The 21,613-nt window shown below is 38.6% G+C and overlaps 1 protein-coding gene across 4 annotated transcripts; it reads right to left on the bottom strand.

Moving 5' to 3' along the window:
• Positions 1 to 5,410: 5,410 nt before the first annotated feature.
• CCDC82 (coiled-coil domain containing 82) lies at positions 5,411 to 18,735 on the bottom strand. Of its 4 annotated transcripts, none has more exons than XM_017816066.1 (8): positions 18,656 to 18,735; positions 17,522 to 18,074; positions 16,819 to 17,053; positions 15,555 to 15,647; positions 13,302 to 13,426; positions 12,285 to 12,455; positions 6,173 to 6,358; positions 5,411 to 5,610 (listed from the first exon to the last, which is right to left on the bottom strand). In XM_017816066.1, exons 2-8 carry the CDS (start codon positions 18,065 to 18,067, stop codon positions 5,545 to 5,547), a joined length of 1,422 nt encoding a protein of 473 aa, XP_017671555.1. In that variant the 5' UTR covers positions 18,068 to 18,074; positions 18,656 to 18,735; the 3' UTR covers positions 5,411 to 5,544. The 4 variants fall into 4 exon arrangements, with proteins under 4 accessions (XP_017671555.1, XP_017671554.1, XP_017671557.1 ...); XM_017816065.1 differs by lacking the exon at positions 18,656 to 18,735 and adding an exon at positions 18,495 to 18,648; XM_017816068.1 differs by lacking the exon at positions 18,656 to 18,735 and adding an exon at positions 18,178 to 18,380.
• Between the last annotated feature and the right edge of the window lie 2,878 nt (positions 18,736 to 21,613).

The following is a 21,613-nucleotide window of genomic DNA, read 5'->3' as shown; positions in this document are numbered from 1 at the left end:
GAAAATAAAATGAAATTTTAATGTTTGTAAAATAGTATACAATGTTACCTTTGCTTCAGGCCTCACTTAGGCTTTTATTTGTTCTTTACAGCTCAATGTTATTGCTCTGCTTAGGAGGGTCAGTCACAGAACACATGTGCAACAGTAACACACCGATCTCATGGAGAATAAACAGGGGTATTTTACATGACAGCTTGGCTGGGATTTTCAAAGTGGCTGTGGGAATATGAAATCCATGGTGCTGCTCCGGAAGCTATCAAGGCAGCTGGATGAGTTCTCTCTCTTACAAGATTTTGTAGAACTCAGTGACTGATCTTTCAAAACAAAGTTGTTTGTTTTTTTTTTTTTTTTCATTTTAACTTGAGAAGTTTAAGATTCACTTTTTTCCAAACAGCATCTCGTTCGGTCTGTGGTTTGATCTCCCTTTCGGGGTGAGAGGCAGCAGGCTGCGGGGCTGCACTGCGAGTCCCGCTCGCTCAATCCGCAGCAAATGCTGCCCCTGGTGTTTCACAGCAGGAAATACCCCAAAACCGTCCCTCGGCTTTCCATGTTTTGTCCAAAAGACCTTGGCGAATGCCACCATCCCTGGACACCACCATCAGTTTTGGATAGGTTGGTTGTCAATTTTCTTAAAAGCAAACTGTTCTTAACATGATCATAACATCCCTTGCGCTTTGCGTTACTAAACACGCACAGGATAAAACATTTAATGTAACAGGACCTGAACAATTAATTACATTTTTTTCCCTTCTGTTGACACTGATTTGTGACCTTTTTACATGATACTGTAATCTCACATGAGCTGTCATGCCTGAGCATTTTTTCTGTGTGAATTCCCTACTGTTATTGAAGCTCTGAGTTTCCCAAGCTGGCAGCCCCTTCCAGATCAGCAAAGCACTTATTTGTGCTGGGTTCACAGCCAGACATCCCATTGTGGTAATACCTTTACAAAAATGGAACAAAAAGACTGAGCTGAACCTATGTCACCTAAAATCCCAAGTGCATATCTTGTTCATCTGTGTTTAGAAATCATGTATCAAATTGCCTCAAAGTTGTATTAAATCCACAGGAACAGCTTAATATCAATCCTGAGGATGTTACAACTTTGGAGCTTAGAATTTTCAGCCATTTCTATTATTTGCTTTTCAGCGAGGATTCTCGGCCGTTTTGAAGGCCTACAGTTATACATACATGTATTTCTGAGGGTATTCCAAGCTAGGCAGGCCCCTATCATGCTGCTTACCTTGCAAATTGTTTAACTTTGAAGCAGTCTGACTGCACTCGAGTCAGTTTTCTTGTCCTTAAATTTTGGGCACAAGGTGCATGTAACTGCTACTCTGTTTAAACTGTAAGGTAAGCCATTTTGAACACACCGGGTTTTTTATTTTTTTTTTTTTAAATAAGAATATACTCCCCAGAGCAATCTAAAGAAACTAGGTTTACAGGTTATTTAATAAACAACAGGGGAAAAAACCCCAAACAACCCCATGCCATCACTTACTACCTAGACAAATAACAAAATTCACATAAACTATTTGGGGAAGTGGAATCACTGAAGTGGTTATTATCAGGTTTTTTCAATATAATTTTGGTAGATCATATTTCTTACATTCTTTTGTCTAATCTCTAAATGCAGATTAGAACTTGGCATTTCTTTCTTCTCAGAGCAGAATCAGAAAGTCAACTTTTTAAAGTCTCTTTTGTGTATGGTGGATATTTCTCTTGGAGTAGTATTGTATTTACATGTGTTTGTGTATCACATGTGTACACTAGCACACCCACTCTGTTTATCCAGACAGACTTACAGAAGGATAAAACCAGAAGTCTTTATTTATCCAAATAAAAGTAAACTAGAGGAGCTAAGCATGGGAATTGCCTGCAATTGCCTGAGGAACTGCTAAAAATAGCTGCTTTCTGGAAACAGGAGAAGCCTTCACTGTCGAAAAAGTAGCAGTAACAGCTATCTACTATTAGCAAACTACTTTCTTTCCAAAACCTGAAGGACACAGGGACAAAAATCGCTTCTTGTCATACTTCACTGCGAGAACTGGACAGAATGTAGACTAAAAAGGGCCTTCTGTCCCAGAAGTACATCATGTTGGTAAGCCTGATCCTGTGCATAAATACCTTGTGTGAACTTCATCATTATCACCGTCTCCAGTTACAGAACTTAAACTAGAGCAGATTATCAAAACATTACAGGAACTAAAGTAATTTCCAAGTATGATCATTAATCACCCGCGCCAAGTCTAATCACATTCTGAGCTCTCTTCATTGTTCCATTAAGACAGGTACTTTATCTTAATTAGAGCTACTGCTTCAAAAATTAACACTAAAGACAATTTAAAATGTCCTATTGGAACAAACATTTTATTCTCTCACCTCCTAACTCCATTCAGCTTCTCTGATGTGGAAAAAAAACCATGAATGACTGGTCAGATTTCTGACTTCTCCCATCAAATCAAAAAATTTGCACAATTTTTTTCTGCTAGAAATACTCTTACTGAGTAATTCTATATATAGAAAGTCTCAGGGGGTAGAGTCCTCTTTGTGCTTCATGCTGTACAAGCACTAGCATTTACAGACTGACCTGGAAAATTTGATCTAAATTTTTACATATTTACTCTTCTAAACAATATTTTAATTTCCTGTGGTGAAGACAAGTGTAAACATGATGTAATGATACTTCACTTTTGCTGTCTTGCAGAAACACTTCAGATAAAACAACAGCCACAAAAACATTATCACTTCCTCCAATCTCAGTGAGGGGAATATCAGGGTTTAACAGAGACTATACACACAAACATCGTATATACACACAAATATCGTTTAACAGAGACTATACACACAAACCCTGCAAAATCAAATCAAATATCTGTTTCTTGCTGAAATAGAAATCAGTGATGGCAATTTGAGGCATTTTCTTAGTCCCACTGGTGATAGCACACACAAGATTAGTAAACCTCCAGAAGCGCTTTCTACCAAGAAACTTCAGCAGGATTCTTTTGGATCCCTGTTAGCAACAGAAAAACACTCTTCTGGGAAAAAAAAGTGCCTGCAGGAACAAGTAGTAGATAGCTTACACTTTTTGGTGAATGGAGAGGAGGTGGGAAACAAGGTCTGGGATATTAAAAAATTGCTCACTGAACAATTTGGCCATTTTAATTTTCAATCAAAATGTATGTATTCTTGAATACTACCTTTAATCAGCAAGCCAGAATTTCCCAAACTTATTTTTTAATTTGGTAGCAAACAGTTTAAATGTAGCAAAATGAAGGAAAAGGAATAGAGAATTCCTTCAGCTTTGGTAACCAGGGAGACAGATATGAGACATACCAAATCTCAGAATTTTATATATCTAACTCACAGTTTTGGAAGAAGGTATGGAAAGAATATCTTCAACATAAGTTGAACAAATCTCAATCTGTATACTGAGAATTTTCATTTTGGTTTTGTAAATCTTGTATCTGTATGTGGAAAAAAGGAGAACTGATGTTATTAGCTCTCTCTAATAGCATATAAACCATTGCCTAGTTTCAACTCCTTAAAAAAGTAAAACCAGTTCATTTCTTACAATGAATGCTGGAAAAAGGGTAGTGAATGACAAATCTAAGGTGCAGTCTCTGAATAAAAAACTCAGCAGATGTTCACTGTTAAGCTATACACCTGTTAGCAGTTGCCTTTCCAATCAAGCTATTTGTTTCCAGTAGGGTGGTAAATCTTACAGACAAATCCATGAGAAATCAGGTTTCATTAGTTTTGCTTCTGAGAGAGTAACCTGTTAAAAGAATTCAGAGTGTAAACAGTATCTTGCCTTTCACTAGGTTACCATATTAGCCACAAAAGACTAATAATGTGCATAGAGCAAGATGTAGGAACAGTTCCTAACTGGATTCAAAACGCTGTGTCTCACATGTTATCTTAGACTACATCTGATTCATTTCATATGCAGCACAAAATACAGGGACAGAAACATTGAATGATTTGGGTTGGAAGATTATAATGGCCTGGGACATCTTCCATTAGACCAGGTTGCTCTGACTCATCCTGACCCAACCTTACACGCTTCCAGGAATGGGGCATGCACAGCTTTTCTGGGCAACCTGTGCTAGTGCTTCACCACCTTCACCCCAAAGATCTTCTTCCCGACATCCATCTATACCTACCCTCCTTAAATTTAAAACTTGTTAGTTGTCCTGTCACTACAGGCCTTGGTAGAAAAGTCCCTCCCCATCTTTCTTGTATGCCCACTTTAAGTACTGAAAGGCTGCAATAAAGTCTCCTCTGTGCCTTCTCTTCTCCAGACTGAACAGCCCCAACTCTCTCAGCCTGTCTTCATGAGAGAGGTGCTTCAGCCCTCTGATCAATTTAGTGGCCCTCCTCTAAATTGGACCCGCTCCAGCAGGTCCATGTCTTTCCTGTGCTGAGGACCCCAGAGCTGGATGCGGCACTCCAAGTGGGGTCTCGCCAGAGTGGAGTAGAGAGGCGAAATCCCCTCCTTTGACCTGCTGGCCAAGCTGGTTTTGATGCAGCCAGGACATGGCTGGCTTTCTGGGCTGCAAACGCACATTGCCGGCACATGTCCAGTTTTTCAGGATGGACGGTATCTTATTTAACACTTCCTAACTCCTCAAAAATCCACTCTGGTTTGGGTTTCATGTAATTCTGGTAAGCCATGCATCCTGCTTCTGAGTAACTCCTACATTCTGTTAAGTTACACTGTAAGAATTCCCGCTTATCTTGCATGGGCACATTAATCCATTCTCTTAGGCTTGCAGTTACTGCAAGTTGCTGCCATTATGTTTGCACAACATAATTTGATGTTTAAAATCTGAGTAAATTGCCCCAGCTGCTTATCAGAGACAGCAATGAGGGCCCATGTGTTCATTTAGATGGCTAAGCCAGACTCAGTCTGTATGACGCCTATAATATGACTCATCACCTACTCTCTCAAGAGAGGAATGACTACTGTGCTGCAAATGTAGTCAGGACTGCAGAATATTTCCTCTGTTGCCTTGCAACTGTCTATACTGATTCCTCAGAGGAGAAATAGATCTTTGCATTTGGGTTCTGTTTATTGTAACTATCATTCTAACTGGCTGGACCTACTTGCATATAGTGAGCAATAAGGAAGGTAAGATGTAGTCATAAGTTCTTGTATAACACAGCCTTATCTTTCCAAACACACTTATTTCAAAAGATCTCAGCATCTCCTACCTTTCCTACTATACAGCTCAATATACATAGGTGGAAGTTTTATTTCACGAGTAAATAGATATTGAGCTGTTATTTCTAAGAACAGAAGGAAACTTAAAATGATTTATGCAGTAAGACTGGAGGACTGATTTGGTAAACCTTTGGGCTATTATTGACACAGATGAGAAAAAAAGATACAACACATTATCAAACAGCAGTTTAAAGGCATATATGAATTTCGGTGTAGCCTAAATAGAATCTTGAAGTCAAAGCAGAGATAAAGTGCATGCAGATAAAGCAGGCCATTCAAATTTTTATAAGATGTCTTTCAAAGAGCTATATGATCACTTAATCAATTTTCTCTTCTTGAAAACTGTCTGCATCATCCATGCAATCTTCAAGATCATCGTATCTCTGCAAATGAAATAAAACCTGTATTATTTTATCAATGTTTAATAACTAGGTTATGTAAATACTGCTTTTTTTTGTTCAACACATTACCAAATATGTCAATAACAATTTAGAAAGAATGATATCTGAAAGCTTGCTAAATGCAATTGTACTTCAAGTTGTCTTAAAATAGTTTATAAAGTGTTCCTAAATAATTCAAAGTGCTTCAGTGTAAATAAACAGAATTCTAAAATATTCTGTGCCTTATGTACGTGTTTCCAATCTTTCTAAGTTAAAGCTCGAGTTAGTTGCGTTGCTGCTTTCAAATGAAAGAGGAGTTTGCCCTCCACAGCCCAGAGATCATGCAGCTGTCAAAAAGCTTCATGTCAAAAGTTGATACAAACTCTATGTGAGCACAGCAACATAGCCGTGTTTGAAAGATTGGGTCAGCAGAAATGGATAAACAGTTAAGCTGAGTTGTATTATACAAGGCCAATAATTCAGAACTGATCAATTAAATCAGACATTTTATTTCAATGTACTTTTATCTCTTTGGAAAAGGATAGAGGAAATAATTCGGGCATACCTTCTGAATCCACCCACTCTCTTCCAAGTGGCTGAAAAGCCGTTCTACAGTGTCTTTGACTGGTTCATCCTCAACACCATCCAATTCGGCAACAGAGCTGCAATCCACATACAGCTTGTACTTGAAGTGCTTCAAATTGTGATAAATTCTTGTACGATTTGCACACACCAAGCCAACCTTCAGAACCTAGGCCAGAACAAACAAATCACTCTCTCTGATAGAACTGATTATCTTGACAATATATAGAATTGGTAAGTTAGTTTAGTATGACTCTAGTCAGTCCAGGAAATTTTTCTGAATAATGAAATAAACAGAATGATGCTACATGCATAAAATCAGTACAAAACCATGTAGTTTTCACAGCCACAGCACAACGATTTATGAGCAAGCAGGCAGCCAGCAAGTCTATGCAATGGCAGCTTATCAGTACGGTCTTCTTGCAAACACAACCATGTTTATAATTGGTGGTATCTTTCATATCTCCTGGTGGAACTTTGTTACAAAATCACTAACACTTTAGACAACCATCATATTGTGAAAGCAGAGGAAGATAAATCATTTGTTTACTTTTGCTTAATATGTAAGTACTTCCTAGGACATGAAATACCAGTTTTAACATTTTGTAGACTGATTAACTTTCAATAACAAATATGTAAGTATACAAATAGTCATATGCCTTGAAACATTTATTTAATAAATATAAGGGGGTGTGTTGAATTTCATAAAAATAAAATATGAAAACTGAGGTTTTGTAGAATGCAGACGTTAATCCGTGAAAGGTACAGCTAGGCCACAATGCTGTAGAAATCAAAGACTCTACATCTCCCAGTTATTACCAGTCTTATTTCTAAGATTTCCATGCAGAATAGACAGAACTGTCTTATTTCACAGTCTTCATTACAGCAGTATTTATGGGTAAACAAGTGGTAAATATGCTTGTTACTACATGGATTACAGTAAATCTGTTATAATCTATCAGCACTAAGATGAAAATACAGAGTGATACACTGGTTACAAAAATCTTTTGCCATCCTAAATCTTCACTAAGAGTATATGAAATTGGAGATGTGGGGAGGGGAAAAAAGAGTCAATTTTCACCTGCATTTAAGGACATCCTGTGTTTCACAAGAGTATGTTTTGTCCCACTTCTACAAGAACAGTAGTTCCAGTAGATACAATGGCAAGTCAGAAGAGGATTCTGTCCTCTCTAAGTGACCCACAGGTGCACCGATCACTACTCTAACCCAAGGAGACAAAGCCTATTAGGTAAGAAATCCATGTCTGGCTGGTTTTCGGGGGTCAGGTTTTCTGCACTCAAAGCAACATAATTAATACAAACATAAAGAAATTCAGCTCCTGATACATACACGAGAAATAGATTTAATTTTTCTGAAAAAAAAAACCCAAACCTTATCAGCTTATCCTTCAAGAACAGCACTATTTTGGACTGTTGTCTTGTCACACTTTTGCAAGTAACAAGCACATAAATGGCTAAAGGTCAGAGTTCTTTGCATCAGTAATGCAAGCTGCAATTGTACAATTTAACATTACACACACACATATATATAAAAGAACCAACTGTGTTATAAGTTGAAAAATGATTTTTTCTGAGCCACAACACTGATACCTTTTATTGCTGCCACCGGTAATAATCTGAATTATCTCAAATTACAAGAAGGTTAAGATTTAATTGATGCTTACAACCTGTGTTTTCAGTGAGCTTTTCCGAATGCACGACCAAATGTTTGCATCTGTGAGCAGTTCCCCAAAACACCTGACCTTAAATATATGAATATACTTAATTTCTGAAATATATTTTTATATAAAACCAGCAGCTCAATTGATATCAGCAGACATAATATCACTAAGTCAAAATGGTTATTAACTGCACTGTTAAACATCTTGAGATAAAAAATGCCTATTACTATATTGTAATTCTCTACTGATGATGCACACATTGTACATATATGCAGCTCCATTTCTACTGTCCCCAAAAATGAAAAGCTAAGGCTTGTGTTTGGTGCTGCAGGTGCTTCTGAAGTGCAAGACCTACCAACCAATGCTTGATTTATTCAAATTTCCAGAATTATCATTTCAAATACTGAAACAATCAAGAACTGAGCTGTGGCATTTTGTAGAGCATTTCACAACTTTCCAAGTATCCCAAGCAATGAGGTGTGGCACTTGGAACATTATGTGATGCAAAATAGGAGATACCATCCTGCATCAAACTGATGGCCCAGTTCTTTACCCTGTGACAACAGCTAGCAGGATTTTGGGACCCACTAATAATTTCCCTTCAAAAATATCTTGTGGCAATGAGTTTCATAGCTTATTTATATGCGAGGTGTAAAGTACTGCCACACTGGGGAAATGCCAAATGCAAATAGCTAAATATCATATAAATGTAACTATGCATTGTGTTTTTAAAGCAAGAATGATAGTCTAAAAATAAAGAGCTATTTCAGAATGCAGTGTTGGAAAGAATCTCAGTACTGTACTGATTCTAATTTTTTCCTCTTGCAGTTCTCAGTCCCTCTGTCCTAATGCTTAACTTATCTACTCAAGCTGGCCCTATCAGCCAAAGTTGTGTTAAATCACTTTGTATGGAATGCAGGAGCATGGCCTGACAATAGCATAACATGTAGTGACTGAATCCATGTCCTCTAAGCATGTTTATAAACAGAAGTAGAACATGAAAACCGAGAGAGAAAAAAGTTTATAATCCAGGTGACACAAGAGCAAGGAAGTGTGGGGGACACCTATAGCTCCAAACTGTTTGATTCCCCTGACCATGAAGAAATGAGAATTGGCACCTACACAGTGAACAATTACTGCAAGCCTAAGCAAAACTGGAACAGCTGTTTCTCTTCTCTTTCTATTGGCAAAGGAGAATACTTCAGAGATGAGAGAAAAGGAAAGTTTTATGCAGAAGAAGGGGGTTGGAGGTCTGTCTTTGTTCTCTCCACATCCACTTTTCTTGGGTATTTTCAAACAAATCTATAGAAGATAGTCCAACTATGTGTTTCCATTCAATCTGATCTGCCATTGCTGAACTACCTTTTCTATCAATCAATCAAGTTTGTGAAATGGCAGATTTATGAGCCTTTTTTTTCTTTTTAGTTTTTCCTCCTTTCTTTTTTTCTCAGCTGGCAGGACAAGTCGATCAATGCGTTGTCATCAGAACTTTAAAGACAACTTGAGAACAGTACTTTTAGCAGTCTAAATTGCAGGTCACCATAGGAACACAAATGTTGCATTATAAAGACACTATAAAAAATTACTGGAAAGTGCTCAATTACTCTTCCTCCTGACTGTTTTACAGCCCCTGAGCATGCACATAGCAGACATGCCTTCAGATGCTAGTGTACGGAGGGTAAAAAAAGCTCTCATTTTCTACTCTTAAGCTAAAGAGGACAAAAATGAACTAGCAAGTTAGTTAAATATTTCAAGTTTTTTCCAAAGTGAAAAACAGCCAACACTTTATGTAGGACAACATTTGGTCAGCAGTGAGGGAATTGCTACTGTTATTTCCACAGTTAAGTTGGAAGCTGAGAAAAGATTAAATTCTTGTGCTGGTTCCCTTATTATTTCTGGTTAGGTAAGGCACACACTTCCCATGAAAAACTGAAATTTTTTACATTAGTGATCTACATTTAGAGGCTTTTATGTAAGGAATAATGACTGTACAACAGACTGCAGTATCAGTGCTTGGAGGCCTCATTGTTTTCCTGCAATAAACAAGTGGCAAAACCTTGCTGGAAAAGCCTCGCTCTCTTGACTAATATGCACGTACATATTTTTCATAACAGAGTATCAGCAACTGCTGCTCAGAAAGGTCTGTAATCTAAGAAAAACTGGCACAGATATTCCTAGCTCCTGCATTACATGCAGAGTCCAAGATGATGACACGGTAATCACGCTGACCCCCCTCAAATCTCTAAGTTAGAAAATTTGAAAAAATTCAAACCATATAGACTTCCACTTCAGTACAGTGTACTTCCAGTCTGACAAGGGCTTCACTTTATTTTTGCAAAAGACATCCCATTATACCTCATTATCAAATATACTGAATAAAAGACTTGTTCTGAAACTTTTTTCTTTTCAGCAAATACAGTGAGGAACTTCAGCTGTATTCAAAAATTCTTTTACGCTCACAAAGAAAACAAAAATACCATCTGTGCTTCCTGAAAGGGAAGAAAGGCAAAACTTGGATATCAGCTTGGTAAACTTTAGCAATATTTTACTCTTGACAAATTGTGTACTTTGAGTTTCTCATAAGAGGTCATGAATTACATTACCTAAGGAGAGCATAACAATCCTAATGTAGCTGTAAATTTGAAGGGCTGATGTCTAAATATTAGAAACACCCAAGTTTTTAATAGTCAAGGTCTTCAAAAGGCTCAGCTGCGAAATAAAATTATATTATGTTATTATTAAATTACTTTAGGTGACTCCTGAAGTTATCTAAATTGACTGCCTAATGCAACATCATGTAACAACAGGAAAGATGTCTTTCACTCCAAAAATATAATTTAATCTAAAATGTTCTAGTAGAGACAACTGAGTGAGAAAAAAATCCAAGTAGTTCTGATAATGCAGTAAGTCTTCTCAAAACGAGATCAGCAACTTCAAGTGTCAATGCAACTGAGATGCCAAGATACTTTGTCCTGAGTGAAAAGGTATGTGGGAAATAGCAGGTGAGCAAAAAAATCTGAAGAACGAAGCAGTAAATTCTGACTAGGTTGCACTTGGACTATTAGGATGATCAGGGCACTATTTCACTCAGTGTTTGGACCTAGAGCAAACAAGAACTGTTGGAGTACACGTGGACGCTCCAAATGCTAGAGGAATAGTAGGCACAGAATTAGCAAACCTAGTGACCCAATGTAGAACAAACCTTATTTGTCACAAAATAGAAAAACACAATCATTCAAGGGAGATGATTGTCCATCATACAGAAAGTTACTTTTACAATGTTTCTGAAAGCTAATCAATGCAAGATCCTTGCCGGGAAAGTCTTAAGGGCATTATAGGCACACACAAAGGTAAAGGGCTTTCAAGTGATCTACCTTCAATGAAAAGGCATTCTGATATTTAGAATATATGAAAATATGAGGAAAATGTAATTCTTAATTTCAAGTCTCAGACTCCTGGCGTACAGACATAGGATCTTATCAAGATTTAAAAAAAAAATAAATCATAGTATTTCTCTGGTACTTGGTGAAACCCAGGAATGCCAGGCACGTGCAGAGCATCGGTCATGTAATTTCTTTACCACTGTTTTCCCTGCTTTAGGATTTTCAATCTTCTATTAATTGTTACTGACAAAACAAAAAGGTACTTTAGAAATAACTGAGTACTCATATTAGTACTTTGGTTAGTATGTAAATCTTCACGTGTGCTGTCAGCCTTCTTGATACAGAGTTTCATACTACTTCCTCAAGCACCACAAAAGACAAGCATGCTGAGTAGGTTGCCATGTACCTAGAGTTTCCTTCTTGCCCTGGATGGGACTCTGACTGTAGAGATTTGAAGCAGAGAAAAGAATAGAGGCAAATGTCAATTCTGACTTAAAGGGAAAGAGTTATCAACAACCCTGTCATATGTCTTAGAGCTCTTTATCCTTTATCATGAAGCCCAGCTCGTGGTTGGGTACACTTATTAGCATTTACATCTGCTGCATCCGGTACTAATATTAAGTGGTAAAAGTGGGGAGGAAATATTGCACGGATCATTGTGACACAGGCAAAAACAAATATCATAGAAAAAGATCTAATTTATTTTCTTGATAAAAGTTGGATTTATTTGACAATACTTTTCATTACCTCTTTCCCAACATATAAGAAAGAGGGAAGGGGGGACAGACAGAGGGGAATGCCTCCATTCATCTTGTCAAGTTTTATAGGAACTTCCTTCATAATTCCTAGCTAAATCCAAGACTATACTTCAAACTATAAAACAGTCTTCATATTTAAAAATTAATAGGGTTTAAACATGGAAATACAATAGCCTAACACTTGCCTCTAGCATTATAGACATAGATGTGTTGATAGGTAAGTTTCTGTAATACTACACAAAGCTTAAAAATAGAGTGCTTGTTTGAAGTTACCTGCTTGTCATTTGACATGAAGTCATCCACTTCCAAAGTCTTACTATTATAAAGCTGTCCAGAGAGCAACACTTTAAACTTACAATACCGCTTCAATTCACAGGCCTGACAAGACATAGTTTTTGGATTTTTCAGGATTATGCGAACATCTGGGTAACAATCCACGCGCTCCTGAAAAACAGATTTCAAATAACATTAAAGAATCTCTCTAAAATGAATAATGCCTCAAATAGAGTGCTGAGTTCTCTGTACTCACAAAAAATTAGTCCAAGAAAAATGAAAGAGATTCAAATCTGCAATCTTTCATCATTCAGTTGTGAACACAGACCTTCTCCATCATCTTCCAACACTTCACTCAGTTCACTCTAGTTCATTAATTCTTTCTTTTGGCTTCAGACCTAGAAAATGGCTTCTACATCCTGGCAGAATTTTTCTCATACCTTTTTTTTTTTTTTTTTAGGGGGTAGGGGTGCAACTACATCAGTTGTTCTCCTTCAAATAAATACACTGTCTCTCTGCACTGGCCAGACCCCATTATGACAGTGATTATTAGATCACCACACCTATCACACTAATACTATTCTAGTAGTATGCATATGATGACTCTGTTCCTGTATACTGACTTCATTTTTTGTAGTAGTAGTAGAAGATTCGTGAGCATACTAGTTTATCTTTTTGTGGGAGAAGGAAGAAATTTTGTTATAACATTTACAAAGTCATAGAAAAATCCTCAAAAAGTCATCTGCTGAAGTTAGCAGGAGAAGCATTCAGGTAGCTGAGAAGAGATTCCGTTCTGCTACCCGAATGTTTATCTGGTTATAAACACATAAAATATTTCTGATATTTATAAGCATTGAAACAAATTATGTAAGTTAAAGAACAATGAGTTTCTATTAAAAAGTATATATAACTACACCAATTGTTGTACCTTTACAGAGAATTATAGTGTTAAAAAAAAAAAGTCAGTAATGATTTGATTTGGAAGCCACTTCACTGTTTAAAGTAGAATCTACATACCTTGTATCGATCTTTCCAGCGACTTCTAGCGATTAAGTTCTCAAGCCGAGGCTGAATGAAGCGGTCGTCCAAATAATGAAGTGAGAGCAACATGTCTTGTGCATACTTCTTCTGTCTTGTTCCATCTGCTCAGTGAGAATCATTACTAATTTGCTGACCACCCTTTCTTATACAAGTTTCTTGAGATAAGATTTGCAAGGACACAATACTTCTGCATACTAAAAACTATGAATGATTTTAATAAATTATTACTCAATATATTTGCTACTGTTACCCATAAAAGTGATCCATGCATCTTTGATAAAGGAATATATTTAATTATTTTAAAAGTGGTACATGAATAAACTCTACAATCAAAGTTAAAGTGAAAAGTTGTCATCCCGAATAGAGATCCATTGACTCAATCCCATTTAAAAGAATGGAAAAGGAGGAAGAAGGGGAGAAATGTCTTGCTTTTTGTCCAATCTATTTAAGTTGTTCTTAATGCATAAGGGGGGTAGTTGCAATCCATGAAAACAAACTGCTCTGAGCTACTTCACAGCACGAATTTTGACAACTCACTTTGTCACTTATAAAGAGCACAGAGAAACTGATCTTTACACTCCACCAGCACAGTCAGATGCCTTGAGTTAGGCAGCATAAGTACTTCCAAATACTTACTCAAGCAAAATAAATAAACAAGCATGAGGATGAGTAAAATTACAACTGTTCCACTACTGTCTCCCAAATACACGCTGGACTCCAGGAATTAAATAGGACTTTCATAGGTGCAGGCCAATGCATACTGTTCTGGAACTTCAGCATGTACAGACATACGACTTCACACAGCTACCTTCTCATGTCTTCTAGCAATCATCATGGCTGGGCTTCGCAAACGAACATTTGGGAAGGGCTTTACCCACGTTTGTTACAAGCACGCTGGTGGCTAAAAAGGCCAATACGAGATGGGCACGTCCGGTTGCACTTCTAGCAATACTGTTATTAAAAATCCCCCCCACCAGAACTGAGAAGGACCACTGTCTATCTAGCTTGCTATATAAAACAATTAATTGTCATAGATTTCATAATTGCAATTAACTGTTTTTCCCTATTCACTTTACACACACACATTTACAGTATAAGCATGAAGAGGTTGTGCTAGACCATAAAAAAAATTCCTCATAATAAAAAGCAAGTCTGAACTCTAATACTATAGTAGCTACTCTTGATTCAAGCTAATGAAGAGATTCACTTTCATTAACTCAGAAAAATCCATCTACATTACAAAAATACTTTTTTGTTATGTTCATACTATTCAATGTTCATGTACAACCTCCAGCTCCCCCACAGAGCTCACCTACTTCCAGCACCTTGGCAGTAAGTTGCTACATTTTATAGAGCAGATACCATTTGAAATAGACGGAAGCTATTACAGCATTAATCTGGAAAAGTTTACTTATTACTTTTCATAAGCTTGTTTTCACTTGGTGAAACAAAACAAACCGACCACCTGAAAGAACTAGCAGTGGTAGATGAAAGACATTTTTAACTCCAAGAATATACAGCCTTTATTCTGAGGTCTGTGGTATACTTCAGTTTCTCTGTTTCCTCTTAGTTCTGATAACACCAAAACTTCCTCTCTTTGGCACTTTACTGACTCTCCCACAATCTGACTTGGACAGTTCTCTCCTTAATCCCATCTTTACAGTGCTTTTGAAACTACATGTAAGGTTGTCATTCAGCCCCACTAGGCCAAATGCTAAAAAGCACTTCCCCAGAAAGAACAAGACAAAAAGTACTGATTGCTGCTGAACTTTATTTACCTGAAAGCACGAATGTTAAAAAAAAAAGAAAGGAAAAAAATCAGATATGGAGTCATCGCCATAGCTAAAATTATTTATTACCAAATTCCTCAGAAAAAAAGCTATGGAGCACAAAAAATTTTGACAAATCAGCTGACCTTTCACTGTTTTCATTGTTTTGAAACTAATTTTGCTTTCATACTGGAAAGGTTACTCATCAGTAACACAGAAACACTTCCTTCCATCTCAAAAAGGCATTTTAAGCCTTCTAGGCTTAAAAGAATTAAGTCTACACGTTTTTCCAAGATTAGTCTATCCTCCCCTCTCCTGCCAAAGTTACAGAGCAGGGAAACCACATGCAGATTTCAGGACTCAGCTCTATATTCTAATCAGGAGAAACACTCCTCCCTAGAATAAATGGCTTTGTATAACTTTGAATGCACTATAATGTTATTTAATGTGATTTACTTACCATATAATGAGCTCAGAAAAGTGTCATCAATTGCATTTATGAGGAAAGCCTTTACTATTCTTTTGAAGTGTACATAATGATCACAGCGAGGTACTGGGAAGAAAGCAGTATCATCAGAATTTACCCAAAAAAGGGAAAAAAAACCAGAAAAAAAAAAAAGCAATGTTACAAGTCCTGTAAGAAGAATTCTTTTTTTCATTATTGTGAATTTAGAATTTTAAACTTATTTAAATATGGATTTAGAAATAATGGCAAGGTACAACATCCACACCCTTAAGATTCTGCCTTTAAAGTGTACTTCTCATCCCACTGATCCTACACAATTTTAGCATCCTCAAGTCACATACGCTTTCAGCAAGAGCCCACAGAAAGAGCTATGAACACTAAAAGAAGTGAATATTTTGTTCTATGAATAGCAAGAAATAATGCAAAACAGAGAAGACCAGGCTTATGTTGTGTTTTTTTCGTTGTTTTGGGGGGTTTTGTTGTTGTTGTTTTGGTTTTGTTTATTTTTTCTATCTTTCTTTCAAATATACACAGTTCTGCTAAGGTCTTCATTGGGCAAGAAATACCACAAATGCTTGTGATCACCTACACTAGCACGGACTGCCGAATCAGTACATACCTCTTTCTGAACAACAAAATACGGAAGAAAATAACTCATATAAAGGTCTGTTTCAAATGTCTCTGCTCCATCCAGAAACCGGTTCTCATAAAAGAACAACTTGAAGAGTTTTCTTGCTCTATGCAGTTTGGCCAGTCTTGGCCAATGAAGTCAGAAACCCCTCTAGACCTCTACTCTCAAGTCTTACCACCATAGAATAAAAATACATTAAAAAAAAAAATCCCAAGCCCCAAACCCTCAAACTCCCGGTAAGAATAGAATTTGGACAGAATTAACATAGCTGCTCTTAGCGTTTATCACAAGATCACAGGATGGAGTTTGATGCTTTCAGGTCTCCACAGGAATGACTGTGGCATCGGTAGCCTACTTCATCCTAAATCAGACCAACTTAAAAAATTCTGTGCAATAAAGTTTCCCTTCCTTCCCCTGAAATTATATTCTCTCTTTAATTAAGATACCGAAAGACTGCAAAAGTTTACTGTGGCAATCAGACTGCTTCCACAATAAATTGAAGCCTTTAGGAATCTGCTTTCAAAATATCATATCCTATTACTTAGCATTTGTATCTAGCCCATTAATTTTTATAACAGTACTACAAGCAAGTTATACATACAGAATTACCACTAATTTTGATCTTACACTGTGGGATGTAGTATGACAGCAACTCGCTATTTGATGTATTTAGTTGCTTTTGTTGTGGCTGATTTTCACTCTTTACGTGCTCTATGTTGTTGTCATCATCGTTATCATCATCTTCATCTTCCTCTACTATAAAATCTTCCATGCTGCCACTGTCAGTTTCACTGCCTTCTGTTGGTGTGAGGGGCAAGTGACAAAGCGGTTCCTCTTCTATTTCTGCTTCACTATTAGAATCCTAATTAAATTTTAAAAGGTACTTCAAACAACAAGAATTTTCAGTATTTGCACTGACAAAATACTACGTATACTAGCTTTTTGACCATCTCATTACACTATTTGCTCACAATTTGTAACAATTAAGCAGGTACACATTTCCAAAAAACACATCATTCTGTACCAGACGACAATTACTTTCAGATTTAAATTAGCCATCTCCATGTACCTCTCTTCAGTCTATCTGTAGGAATTAACCTGAGATATCCAAGTTACTTTAGCAGGTATTCTGTTTCCTGATAAAAAGCATCTGATAGCTTTTCAGCAGTCAATATTGTTATCTAGTTAATGTGACTATTAAAATGTGACAGAACTACTGATTTGTCATGCATTCAAAACCAAAAAATCCCACTGATTTATATCTATTAGTCTTCGCCTTTCCTCACATTAAATATTTTCTCCAATTAAATTTCAAAGATAAAACCCAGACCTCCCAATTTGCACTGCTGCAAGATCTCCGAGCTGCACTTTTTCTTGCAAGTTCTTTCAGTTTTGCAAACACTTTCTGTTTCCTACTAGTAGAAACATTCTCTGTAGGGCACGTTTTATCAGGTTGCTGTTCTTCGGAACTGTCATCCTCATCCATTATACAGCGGCGCTTAGCAAAAACTTTTCTAACCAGTATGTCACTGTCCTGACTTTCGTCACTGTCATACAAGACAGAGGTGTTCGACCTCTTACGCTTCCCAGGCACAATGCACTCATCCTCCCCATCATCTGTTCCTTCTGCATTGTGGCCTTTTTCTTCCCGATCTGAAAGACTGCTCTTAATGAAAGTTTCATCCTTTTCATCTATTTCACTTTCTGATGTGGTAGGTTCCTCCTCCTCAGAGGTAGCTGAGGATTCGTCACTGCTGTCAAATAGTATGAGTTCCCTTTTAGTACGCCTCCAGTCGACCCGGGATTTGGACGACAGCTCTGTTCCTGCTGCCTTATTTCTTGTTTCGTATCTTCTGACAGGTGCTTTTATCTCCATTGGGAGGCTGTGGCAACACACCAAAGTACAAACCGGTAAGACAAAGCACTCATTACATTATGCCATTAAAAAAAAAAAAAGTACATAAGCATACATATTTTGTTACATACACTTATGACTTGACAGTACCATTAAGAGACACGGGTGGAAACCAGGATCAAACGAAAATAAACCTGCACAGTAACTTCTGAAGGCGATACACCTTACTGAAAACATGCAGAAGAGCAGAAGCGCCCGCACCCAGCGGCGCTTCTGGATAAACTGAGGAACTCAGGTCTGAAGCGCAGCTACCGGTCCCACCGTCCTCTCCCAACCCTGGAAGCCTCCAGCTCCGTTCTAGACCTGCTCTGACGGGACCGCTCGCTCGGGACCAGCGCCTTCAGGGCCCACTGCGGAGCGGCCCGTGCCTACAGCTGCTGCCCCTTACCCTGCCAGCCCCGCAAGAAGGCCTGAGGGGACCCGCGCCGCGCCGAGCTGTGCCGGCCCCGCTCCACAAGCGGGGACAGAGCGGGACAGGACGGGACAGAGCGGGACAGGACGGGACAGGACGGGACAGGACGGGACAGGACGGGCCGAACGCGAACGCACCCCCAGCTCGCGCGCCGCCGTTACCGCGACCCCGTGACCGCTTCCCGCCGCCCGGCCCCTCTCGGCCGCTGAGCGGAGGCTCCGCCCCCCTCCCACCGCCCCGGGCACCGCGATTGGCCACCGCCCCCTGTCACTCAACCTGCCGCCGTGTTTACGGAAGTGCTGTCAGGCCGCGGCGGGGGTTGGCGTGTAATGGTTGGAGAGGTAGAGGTGTCGTGTTCGAGTCCCGCCTCGGCAGGTCTCAGGCAGCAATGGCGTGGGGTGGTTTAGTTGTTTTTGTCCGGCCTAGATACATTCCTGAGGAAAATCTGTGTGGGCTTGTGAGGTACGGCACCTCCCCAGAGGGGCTGGCAGGGACTACCGCTGGTCTGGTCTGAGGTGCACCCCGCCACAGCAGGCCCCTCAGCGCTGCCGGCGCTCCGCTTCTCTGCAGCCCTGGGAACAAACTCGGTGGATTAATGAGGAGCGGCTGAGGGAGTTGGGGATGTTTACCGTGGAGAAAAGGGGGGAACCTTATCGCTCTCCACAACTACCTGAAAGGAGCTTGTAGCCTGGGGGGGGGGGAGGTGTCGGTCTCTTCTCCGAGACAACAAGTGACAGGACGAGAGGAAATGGCCTGAAGTTGTACCAGGGGAGGTTTAGATTGGATCCTAGGAAGTATTTCTTCATTGGAAGGGTTATCAAGCATTAGAACAGTCTGCCCAGGGAAGTGATTGAATCACCATCCCTAGAAGTGTTCAAAAAACCCGTGTGGATATGGCACTTGAGGGCATGGTTTAGTGGTGAATATGGTGGTGGTACTGGGCTGATGGTTGGGCTTGATGATCTGAAAGGTCTTCTCCAAACTTAATGATGAATAATGAGCTTCTGCTGTTGTTCTGCTTAAGACGTCTGTTGAATAGGATGCTGGATTCTGTTCAGAGCTAATATGCTTACAAATACATTTTAATAACAAGATTCATGTCTTAAATTTTCTCTGCTTTGCTTGGTCTGTGGCAGAAAACTACTACTACCTTGGAACTCATTCTGCTGACATTTTTTGTACATTTTTAGCAAGATCTTGAAATTGTTTCCATGTATTTCTTAAAAAATAGCTAGCAACAAAACAATGAGAGGAAACCTTCTCATTTCTCATCTTATTTGCACAGGACTGCTATGACATTGACATGGCAAAGAGGTGTGGACAGGCATTTATATACGTGGTGGGTTGAATTCCCAACAAAATGTTTATATTGCAAGGATTATAATGATTATAAATCAAGGATTATATTGCATTAAGGGATTTATAGTCCTGGGCTGACATTTGTTTTAATTGCTTTAAATTTAAAGTCAGTACATGAATTTTCAAATAAATAAACGGATCAGAGTTTTCCCATGATTTAATATTTCCTCCAAAGTGTAGTGGAAGTTAACATTTCAGGGTACTGCTCTTCATCGCGCGTCTTCCTTCCAACGTCGCCACCTTGTGACAAAAGGGGTGAAGGAAACCTAGTAGTTTTACTCATGTAGTACACGAGATGGAAATAAGGTAGCTACAATAAAAATATTGTATGTAACTGAAGAAAATATATAGTAAATAATTTTTTTTACTTGAATGACATGAAGAGTTTTAGTTATGAATACTGGCTTCTGAAGGACAGCAAAGAAGTTTTTATTATTCACAGTGCTGAAAATCTTATATCCTGATTTTGTGGATGATTTTTCAGGGGAGTCTACAGCGTGAGGTCATGTGTGTCCTTAGATTTTAGTAGCAGACTTCCAGTCAAGAGACACGAGTTTTCCAAACAGACCATTTTTCCTCAAAGCTCCTCTGTAAATTTCTTAATATGTTCGCTACACATTAAGGAAACTCATCTGTTACATAAAAAATAAACTCTGTTGATTTTCATGTGTACCAAAGCCTTTTTGTGGAGCTTGTGCAATCACTATGCCATGTGATGGTGATAACATCTTGCCGGTACTGAGTTTTCTATTTTTCTAGGGTATCCCAGTCTCCTATGATTTTAGATAACGGAGAAATTAATATGTTGGAAACTTTATTTTAAGTAGCAGCTCCCACTAGCCCCTTCTGTTCCTGGCTGCTTTAGCTGCTGAATATTTGCTATGCTGCTTTCCAGCTGGTCTGTTAGTTGTCTGGCTGTTGCTATGTTCACACTGCAGTTTCTCTGAAGCTCGAGCTCTTCTGGGGTTCAGTGATGTGCAGGATTATATGAACATTCCTTCCATAAAACAGACCCTTCCTGCTTGGGGTATTCTCCTTTCCCTAAGGTAAGCAATGGGAAGCTCAGAGCCCACAGTTCCCAGGGACTGTTTCCTGCAGCAGTGCAGCATTTGCAAACACTCTATGACTCCCAGGGATATTGAGCGCTAGGCTGGCTCATGCCCAAATAGTAGTGCTGAATTTACCCCAGCTGGAAAAAAGAAAAAAACTAAAACAAACAAAACAATGCAAAAAGCTCTTTCTAATTTTTAAACTTAAGAGGAGGTCTAGGCCTGTCTGGAACTGGCACAGGCACGAAGGTGGCTCTTGCTCTGACAGATTGCAACAACGCAACAGCTTGTTAGAGCAGAAATGGCAAGTCACCTCTGAGTTTGCCAATAAGTGATTTAGCCAACAGATGCCATGACAATGAGCTTTAATGCTTTCAAAATAAATTTTCAGCATTGCAGTTCCTTAGAAGGGACTTTTTACTGATCACCAACTTACGTCACCAGGGACTCCCTATCCCTACACCAGACACACTGCTCAGTCCATTTATGTCATGCATTAAGTAGAGACATAAATTAACCACACAGTAACAATTTTATCACCAGAAAGAGCTGCTAGGACTCATAGGGAGGCCCCCAAGTAAGATTATACCTAAAGTGTAGAAATTGCATACAGGTTATCTTCTTTTAATTTTGTTCTTTCTCTTATTTTTTATTCTGTCTTCGTTGAACACAACCTTCTATATGGTA

The sequence above is a fragment of the Lepidothrix coronata genome, unplaced genomic scaffold (assembly GCF_001604755.1).
Source record: "Lepidothrix coronata isolate B3197 unplaced genomic scaffold, Lepidothrix_coronata-1.0 Scaffold53, whole genome shotgun sequence".
Classification (NCBI taxonomy): domain Eukaryota; kingdom Metazoa; phylum Chordata; class Aves; order Passeriformes; family Pipridae; genus Lepidothrix; species Lepidothrix coronata.
This window is presented reverse-complemented; position numbering and strand designations above follow the sequence as displayed.

What these genes read in the sequence shown, in the direction of transcription:
- CCDC82 (XM_017816066.1), bottom strand. Translation starts at nt 18,067, where the DNA reads ATGGAGATAAAAGCACCTGTCAGAAGATACGAAACAAGAAATAAGGCA. An exon ending in TTTTCTGAGCTCATTATATG is followed by an intron (nt 13,427 to 15,554) that starts GTAAGTAAATCA and finishes CTCACTGAGCAG; the next exon opens with ATGGAACAAGACAGAAGAAG. An exon ending in GCTGGAAAGATCGATACAAG is followed by an intron (nt 12,456 to 13,301) that starts GTATGTAGATTC and finishes TCTGTTTTTCAG; the next exon opens with GAGCGCGTGGATTGTTACCC.